The 10000-nt window shown below is 38.1% G+C and overlaps 1 protein-coding gene across 4 annotated transcripts in view; it reads right to left on the minus strand.

The window, feature by feature from the left end:
• Nucleotides 1-10000, minus strand: part of LOC136842588 (prolyl 4-hydroxylase subunit alpha-1-like) — a 173574-nt gene that overhangs the window by 81831 nt on the left and 81743 nt on the right. For all 4 annotated transcript variants that reach the window (XM_067110136.1, XM_067110135.1, XM_067110138.1 and 1 more), the window contains exon 7: nt 7449-7517. In XM_067110136.1, the coding sequence (XP_066966237.1) occupies nt 7449-7517 (69 nt within the window). The remainder of the gene's footprint in view (nt 1-7448; nt 7518-10000) is intronic.

Consider the following 10000-nt stretch of genomic DNA (forward strand, 5'->3'; position numbering starts at 1 on the left):
TACACACATACATACATATACTGATAATTAGGATAGTTGCATTATTGTGAAAGATACACACACACACACACACACACACACACATATATATATATATATATATATATATATATATATATATATATATATATATATATATATATATATACATACACAGTATATACAGTATATACATATATATGTTCATTAAGCTACAAATGTTGTTTAATATCCAATTCATGCTACTTCCGGAATATCCCCAATGGGGAATTATCACCGACAGGTCTCGATCCCTCAACACAGTACCTTCCAACGACACCAGTCGATGGTCTAACCACTTAACCATCCAGACCCAGTGGCACCGGTCCATTTATCACTTATAACTCCCCTTTGATTATACTTCCCCATCGGGGATATTCCCGAGGTAGCATGAATTGGATATTAAATGACATTGATAATGATTATACATAAATCACAGTGATGTGATAAAAAATTTGTATATATAACCAAGGCCACTGAAAATAAATCTAATTTTCGGTGGTCTCGGTATAATGCTGTATGAGCAGTGGCCCATGAAACTTTAACTGTGGCTAGCTGGTGGCCAATCCTATATAATTTCCAGAAGCACGATTACGGCTAGCTTTAACCTTAAATAAAATAAAAACTACTCAGGTTAGAGGGCTAAAATCTGGTCTGAATGATGATTGGAGGGTGGATGATCAACATACCAATTTGCAGCCTTCTAGCCTCAGTGGTTTTTAAGATCTGAGGGCAGACAGAAAAGAGTGCAGATAGAATAAAGTGTGGACAGACAGACAAAGTGTTGCGAAAAAGTTCAGTGCATTGGATTTCTTCGCTTTAAACTCCCACCGATTATACGGGGCTGACCAAATGGCAGGAACTTACTAGACAAGGCACGTCATAAACACGAGTGTTATTGCACATTTTGTTGAAATGCACGTACGGCTGCAGTATACAACGTCATGTTTCATCTTGTTGCTTGTTTGAGTAATTTGTTGTGAGTTTGGGGTCCTTAGGCCCGAGTAACTGAAGGTAGGTTAGCCCAATTAGCAACCGCCTGGACAGGAAGTGAAGTGTGACTGTCGCACACTTGTCTCTGTCTTGTCTCTCCAGGGATCTCGTTCTTGATGCACGTGTGGGTTTGGGCTCGTAAGGGCTTGTGTAAGGCTAGTAACTCTGAGTACTCCTGAATTGTAGTGAGAATGACTGGGTAAGAATAACTGTTTGGGCGTTTGTATACTGCGGTGGCGTTGCATTAGTTGTGATGAAGCTTCAGTGGTTTCTTAGAGATTGAGGGCAGTTGTGTGGCCCACCTGTTTCATGTTGCAGATACAGAGATTGCAAGTTTGTGAGTGTGGCTTTTTTTGGGGGGGTTTTGTGTGATTGTTATGTGAGGGTGATGATTGAGATGGTTTCATTTTTGTAAATAAATTGAAAAAACCTGATGTTACTCGTTTATCCTTGCATGGGGGCTAAGTCACTTTCGTAGATCGTGCAGTCTATTGGCACAACGAAAATACAGTGACGTCTGTCGAGGAAATTCCCGACACAGTACCAGCACAATAGTTTTCTTTTACAGAAACTATTGTGCTGGCATGGATATGACCTACCCAAACTTAACCAAAGAGTAACTAAAATGTCTAAGAGAAAGAGGGGTAAGGGTAAGCTGAGATACAGACCAAAATATAAACTAGCTATTAATTAGGCAAATAAATAGTTGTGAAGAGGCTGTCTGGGTGTTTAATGTGGGAATGGTAGTTTTTATAAGGATAAACTTTAAAGTAGTGAAAAGTTGTAATAGGGAGTATGTGTGTGGTCTAGGAATAAAATAAATGAGAATGATAGGGAATCTATTTTGGAGAGACTAAATCTGTGCCTAGTTAGGTTTGGATAACATGATGTGGCTGTGCTGAGTGATTTGAATGTAAATATAGGTAATTAAGAAATAGAAGACACTGTTGGTGGGTATGTCATTCCTGAAAATCTAGAGGAATGGAGGGTGTCTTAGGAAAATTTCTTTGAAAAGAGGCTTGATTGTTGGACATACATGGTTCTAAAGAGGAATATTTATAGGTATACTAAGGAAAGAGATAATTGTGAGGGAAAGAGTCTGCTAGCATGTGTGTTAGTACAGAGTAGATGGAAGAGCAAGTTCATGGGTGTCATAGTGAGAAGAGCAGTGTCTGGAGATATATTTTATTTGACTGAAACAAAGATTAAGATAGTTGCGAGTTGGATAAGAAAGGGTGTAAATGAGGCTATGATTGTTATTAAAAAAAAGTGATTTGGATAACAGGGAAGGATATAAGCGTATGTAAAGAGAAAATGGGTGAGCTGTTGATAGGGTTAAGACATGGCTGTGTAAGTAGATGGGAAGTTTGTAATTCCATGATGTCAATATAGGAAGTTAGGAGGGTGGAATAAAAGCAGTAGTGGGATGAGGAAATAAAAGGCTTAGTGAAGGCAACATGAAATTATTTAAGCAGTTGCATAAGTGCGAGACCATATGCAGATATACAGGGTAATCAAGAACAAGGTACAAGAGAAACATAAGGCAGGTAATAAAAACACAAGGCAGAATAAAGAGGTAGTTCTACAGGGGAGTGTGGATCAAGTTTTTGTAATGAAAAACTTATTTGAGACTTCTTGAAGCTAGGCAGTTTTGACACAGCTGACTGGTCAGAGAGGCGGACACTTTGCTATCCGTGTAGACACCCTGGGAATATGTATGTAATCAACGGATAGGTTTGCTTAAAAGCAAATGGGTGTTACAGACTAATACACACACAAACAAAGCCACTCCAACATCTCCTAAAAACACAAGACACCTCACACATCTCAAACTGTCGACCTAACCTCTCAACTCTCCTCGCTGCTGGGAGAAAGGGAGCTGGTGAGTGGTACGATACTGCACATGCGCTAACGGGGTCTAAGCGATGTCAGGCAGGGCAGCCGTTTGAGATTATGGTCTACCCCAAAGCCAAATCAAAGTCCTTCAAAAGAAGGCATCGTGCTTACCCCATAAAAAAATGGGAAAAAGCACGTTAAAAGAAGAATATGGACCTAAAACCCCGTATGATGGAATCAATAGAAAAGTAATGTGGAGGGTTTGTTAAAGTACAGTGCTGTATAGAAGGATTTTATGACAAAAGTGAAACATGCTTTAGAGTATATAGATGAGAGAGTGACTGTTGATATAAAAGTGGGTCTGAGACAAGTGTGTTATGTCTCCATGGTTTTTTAATATTGTGAAAAGAGTGATATAAGAGGTCAAAGAAAGGAGAGGAGATATATGTGCAAAATTGTGGTAAGAGAAAATGAGTTTTAAATGGAGTATGGCTTTGCTGCTGTTTGCAGATGATACAGTACTGACTGGGATAATGAAAAGAAACTGAAAAAACAATATTATACTTTGAAATTGTGTACAAGAAGAAAAAATCGAGAGTAAATGTCAGCAAGATTAAGGTGACATAAGTTAATTCGAAACTAGGAAGATGAGCCATTGAATGCTTATGTGGATGGCGAGAGAATGGAAGTAATTCATTTGTAAAAGTATTTGGGATGAAAAATAATGGAAGGTGGTAGGAAGACGTGAGTGTGAGTGTTGCATGAATGTGAAAAAAAGGACTGAAGCTGTTCGGATGAGCTGTTTGCATAGTACATAAGGTACCAGAAGAACTGATAGTGTGAGGAATGTGGTGATACATAGAAGCAATAAAAAGGTTAGAGCAGATGTACAGTAAATACAGCTCAGAGTATTTTGAAATGGTTGGCTCATGTGGAAAGAATGATAGGTTGGTGGAAAAAATACATAATTCTAAAGTGTTAAGAGGAAGGAGAGGAAGAAGAGGAAGGCCTAGAATGAGTGAGATAGATGGCGTGAAAGGGACACAGAAAAGGAAGAGCCTTAATATACAGACAGCTAGATGTTACCTGCAATATGGGGGAGAATGGCGTTTGTATAAGGGGTTCGACACTGCTGAGGAGCATTTTGTAGGTTGTGCAAGTCTTACTCTTCAGCAAGTTCACCCACGATTCTACAGTTAAATTACGAATGTGTCAGTTATTGTGGCGTTGTCTTTCCTTTGGAGCCACGCTGCTGATGGGCCTTTCATGTGTTGTCAAAATCTTGTTTTTCAGCAAGAGCACCCACGATTCTACAGTTTAATTATGAATGTGGCAGTGATTGTAGCCCTGTCTTTCCTTTGGAGCCACACTGCTGAGCATTTTGTGAGTTGTCAAAATCTTATTCTTCAGCAAGTTCACCTACAATTCTACAGTTAAATTATGACTGGGGCAGTGACTGTGGTGTTGTCATTCCTTTGGGGCCATGCTGCTGATGAGTCTTTAGTGTGTTGTCAAAATCTTACTCTTCAGCAAGTTCACCTATTATTCTACAGTTAAATTACAAATGTGACAGTGATTGTGGGGTTGTCTTTCCTTTGGAGTCACACTGCTGATGAGCCTTCTGTGTGTTGGGAAAGTCTTGCTCTTCAGCAAGTTCACCCACGATTCTACATTTAAATAATGTTTGTGGTAGTGATTGTGCTGTTGTCTTTCATTTGAAGCCACAATGCTGATGAGTTTTTTGTGTTTTGTGAAAACCTTGCTCTTCAGCAAGTTCACCCACGATTCTACAGGTAAATCATGTTTGTGGTAGTGATTGTGCTGTTGTCTTTCATTTGAAGCCACACTGCTGATGAGCCTTTTGTGCGTTGTGAAATTCTTACTCTTCAGCGAGTTCACCCACGATTCTACAGTTAAATCATGTTGTGGTAGTGATTGTGCTGTTGTCTCTCATTTGAAGCCACAATGCTGATGAGCTTTTTGTGTGTTTTGAAAATCTTACTCTTCAGCAAGTTCACCCACGATTCTACAGTTAAATCATGTTTGTGGTAGTGATTGTGCTGTTGTCTCTCATTTGAAGCCACAATGCTGATGAGCTTTTTGTGTGTTTTGAAAATCTTACTCTTCAGCAAGTTCACCCACGATTCTACAGTTAAATCATGTTTGTGGTAGTGATTGTGCTGTTGTCTTTCATTTAAAGCCACACTGCTGATAAGCCTTTTGTGTGTTGTGAAAATCTTACTCGTCAGCAAGTTCACCCACGATTCTACAGTTAAATCATGTTTGTGGTAGTGATTGTACTGTTGTCTCTCATTTGAAGCCACACTGCTGATGAGCCTTTTGTGTGTTGTGAAAACCTTACTCTTCAGCAATTTCACCCACAATTGTACAGTTGAATTATGTTTGTCGTAGTGATTGTGCTGTTGTCTTTCATTTGAAGCCAAACTGCTGGTGAGCCTTTTGTGTGTTGTGAAAACCTTATTCTTCAGCAAGTTCACCTACGATTCTACAGTTAAATCATGTTTGTGGGAGTGATTGACCTGTTGTCTTTCATTTGAAGCCACACTGCCGGCAAGCCTTTTGTGTGTTTGTAAAATCTTACTCTTCAGCAAGTCCACCCACGATTCTACAGTTAAATCATGTTTGTCGTAGTGATTGTGCTGTTGTCTCTCATTTGAAGCCACACTGCTGATGGGCCTTATGTGCCTTGTAAAAATCTTACTCTTCACAAGTTCACCCACCATTCTACAGTCAAATCATGTTGGTGGTAGTGATTGTGCTGTTATCTTTCATGTGAAGCCACACTGCTGATGAGCCTTGTGTGCCTTGTGAAACATTACTCTTCAGCAAGTCCACCCACGATTCTACAGTTAAATCATGTTTGTGGTAGTGATTGTGCTGTTGTCTTTCATTTGAAGCCACATTGCTGATGAGCTTTTTGTGTTTTGTGAAAATCTTACTCTTCAGCAAGTTCACCCACGAGTCTACAGTTAAATCATGTTTGTGGTAGTGATTGTGCTGTCTTTCAGGTGAAGCCACACTGCTGATGAGCTTTTTGTGTTTTGTGAAAATCTTACTCTTCAGCAAGTCCACCCACGATTCTACAGTCAAATCATGTTTGTGGTAGTGATTGTGCTGTTGCCTTTCATTTGAAGCCACATTGCTGATGAGCTTTGTGTGCTTTGTGAAAATCTTACTCTTCAGCAAATTCACCTACGATTCTACAGTTAAATCACACTTGTGGTAGTGATTGTGCTGTTGTCTTTCATTTGAAGCCACACTGCTGATGAGCCTTGTGTGCCTTGTGAAATCTTACTCTTCAGCAAGTCCACCCACGATTCTACAGTTAAATCGTGTTTGTGGTAGTGACTGTGCTGTTGTCTTTCATTTGAAGCCATATTGCTGATGAGTTTTTTGTGTTTTGTGAAAATCTTACTCTTCAGCAAGTTCACCCACGATTCTACAGTTAAATCATGTTTGTAATAGTGTTTGTGCTGTTGTCTTTCATTTGAAGCCACACTGCTGATGAGCACTTCTATGCCTTGTGAAAATCTTACTCTTCAGCGAGTTCACCCACGATTCTACAGTTACATTATGTATGTGGCAGTGATTGTGACGTTGTCTTTCCTTTGGAGCCACCTTCCGTAGGGTAAAGGCTTAGTTTTGACACACATACACATGCATACATACATACATACATACATATATATATATACGCAATATATATATATATATATATACACACATACACACACACACACACACACATACACACACACACACATATATATATATATATATATATATATATATATATATATATATATATATATATATATATATATATATATATATATATATATATATATATATATATATATATATATATATATATATATGCGCGTGTGTGTGTATGTATGCATGCGTGTGTGTGTGTGAGTGCATATGTCTGTCTCATTTATACTTTAAATAGTAATATGATCATCTGGACATGTCTCTGCTGGCTTGAAGATTCAAGAGTCCACGCCAGGCTTCTTATCCCTTCACTGCCTTACTACAAGTACTGGTCGTATTAGGCTAAGCTCCCTCGATGGCACAAAGACGGCTCAATCTAATCCAACCTTCATTTGAACATCAAATGTATATTATGTAAACACTGTATATTACCTGGTATTCAGCACTTCGACAGCATTCTTAAACCCATTTTCATGCTAAAATGAGCCTCAATATTTCTTGGGTCAAATTGTTTTGTAGAGTATTTTCTTGTCTTTCTGATGCCCTACTATATGCCCACACCTCCACGTACAATAAATTACGCGCATGCGTGTTAAATGCATACGGATTTAACTGTAGTTTTAAACACACACACACACACACAAAACTAAGGTGTCAAAGAACATTTTTTTGCATGGAGTCCAAGAAGATACTGTCACATCACAAGAGCCTAAGATAAAAAGGAACATTTTGCCTTTAGGAGAAAATACAAGGTCAGTGGACTCAATATGTATATTAGCGATGAAACATACGTTCTTCTTGGTAAGCATAAGCAAAATATAGAACTCACAAAATATACATCAGGAATTGCTAATTCGATTATTTACCTGTGAAAGAAGTCTGGGGAACATACCGGGCTGTTGCTTGTAGCTCTCTGAAGTTAGTCTTAGGTCATGCTTCGGTTAGAATGTTGGCACGGCAGCAACACATGGAAAAAAATAGCAAAAATTGGGATCGTAAGTCATTATTCTGAACTTGGAACAAGTCACATTTGCAAGAGACTATTTAATGCAAATGAATTATTACTGAACGCGTAAGCTAAGACTTGACATATAAAAGTGAAAAGTCGCACACCAGAATAAAACATATAGAATATTCTGATTCCATTTGTTTTCTATAAAAACATTATGTGGAAGCAAAAATAAAATCTTAGACAATCGGTTATAGCAAGATCAACTATACATATATAATTCTATCTACTGATGGAATATGAATTATTAGTTTATTTTAAAAATTCGACCGAAAGGAGACCTCATTTTTTCACGCACAATAAGCTTCACAGACATAGAATTTAATCTTAGTTAGATAGCATTAAGAGTACAATATAAATACTTTTATTTTATGTAAAAGTACGCACACACAAGCACATATATAGATATGTGAGTATGTGTGGGAAATGCTGTAGCGTGGCTAAAGCGTACTGGGTTTGATCCTGGCCTGAAGTTCACCAATCTACCCAGCTGGGAATGGCTTTTAGCATCAGTTTGGGTAAAAAAAAGGCCTTCCAGGGACCAGTCTCACTCCTGGAGACTTGCTCAGAACCCTGAGGTTCTTCCCATCAAGGACCACCCCTTTAGTAGGGGAAAAGTATATATATTGAAAAATTATATATATCTAATCATTAGGGTGAAGCTAGAAATCTGGAGATCAAATCAAGCTGGAGAGGAAGGTGAAAACATGGCTGCAGATGTAATTAAAACAAACAAATCTGATAAGAAGGAAGCAAGAAGAGCATATAAAACGAAAACAGATGAACTATGGGCTATTTTTAAAGACCAAGAGGTGAATAGACTAAAAGGGGAGTTTACAAAATTCCACGGTGGAGTTATAAGGACAACGAGGAGTGTTATTAGATACTGGGAGGTAGGAAGAGAGAAAAATTAGTGTTGGAATGAGAAAATGAAGGGTTTAGTGATGGAAAAAAAGTTGATTATATGAGGTACGCCTGCATGACAGAACAGAATGTCATGTGCAGGAGGATGGAGAGGGTAGTCAAGAAGTGAGAAATAATAGAGGTTGATGTAGAGGGTATTTTGAAGGTTTCTTGATTGTTAACTATAAAGGAGCGGCAAAGATGAATGATGTAATGACGGAAAGGATGCAAGGAGAACAATTAAGAGGCTGAAGAATAAAAAAATAACTGAGCCGACAGGATTACAAATGACATTTTAGGGTGGTGATAGTTTGACTGAGTGAGTGACCAGGGTTTGTAAGGTATGTCTGGATGGAGGAAAGGTCCCAAGGTAATGGGTGATAGTAATAAGACGTACTGCAAAAGTACCGATAGGAGAGGAACAGTTTGGGTTAGATAAGGAAAGAGTTGCGTGGCTCAAGTGTTGGTTATGAAAAAGATATGAGATAAGTTTGAAAGCAAAGGGAAAAGGCTGTAGGTGGCACATAAGGAACTATTGATAGCATTAATAGAGGCCATGTAAAGGGTGTTGATGATGTATGGTACAGAGAAGTTTAATTGCCGAGTATGATTAAAAGTTTTTATGATGGAAGCAAATCGTCAGAGTGTGTAGATGGAATAGTGACTGGTCTGTTGGAAAAATGGGTCTGTATCTTTACTACTCAAAGAGTGATGTGAGAAATCAAGAGAAATGGCACAGCAGATACAAGTCAAATTTTAGGAAACTGGTTTGGGATATTAAAGAGGAACTGCAAAAGCTAGTAAAACAATAAAACAATTAATCTCAAAAGTTTGTCTTTTTTCTTTCATTCTCATTCAGCATCCATATATCAGTTCCATAAAGGAAAACTTTTCAGCAGTTTTGCACTCATGTGCATTGAAAGTCTCCTCTTAATCCTGTGTAGGCACCCACTACCTTTCTTGCTTCATCAATTTTGCGATTCACCTCTACTATCGTTCTTCCATCATCATTTATATTTACTCCCAAACACCAGTATAAATTATCCATTTCTATTATTCTACCATCTGTATAAATATTAATTCTTAAATTTCTTGGTTGCCATTTACCCTTATAACCTTATTCTTGTCCACATTTACATTAAACTCTTTCCTACTGCAAACACTTTCAATTTCTTTTACTAGTTTCTGCATGACTCATCATTCCGTCCGTAAATTAATCAAACAAGAATGGAGATATGAAAAACCATAGTTTTAGAGCTCCTTTACACCAAATTTGTCACCTTCCCATCTAGGTACCATAACATGCTTCGCTTTCATTATGATAACTTTTAATAGTTCTCAGCAACTTACCTTCTGTACCATATATTCTCAAGAATCACCCATATTGCCCCTCTGTCAATTTTATCGTAATTTTTTCCTGGGACCATGTATGCCACATGCAGCTTCTTTCCTTTACTTTCAAACCTCTCACATAACTGGTAACAAACACCCAGCTGACACACCCTC

This window comes from Macrobrachium rosenbergii, chromosome 10 (assembly GCF_040412425.1).
Source record: "Macrobrachium rosenbergii isolate ZJJX-2024 chromosome 10, ASM4041242v1, whole genome shotgun sequence".
NCBI classification, from domain to species: Eukaryota; Metazoa; Arthropoda; class Malacostraca; order Decapoda; family Palaemonidae; genus Macrobrachium; species Macrobrachium rosenbergii.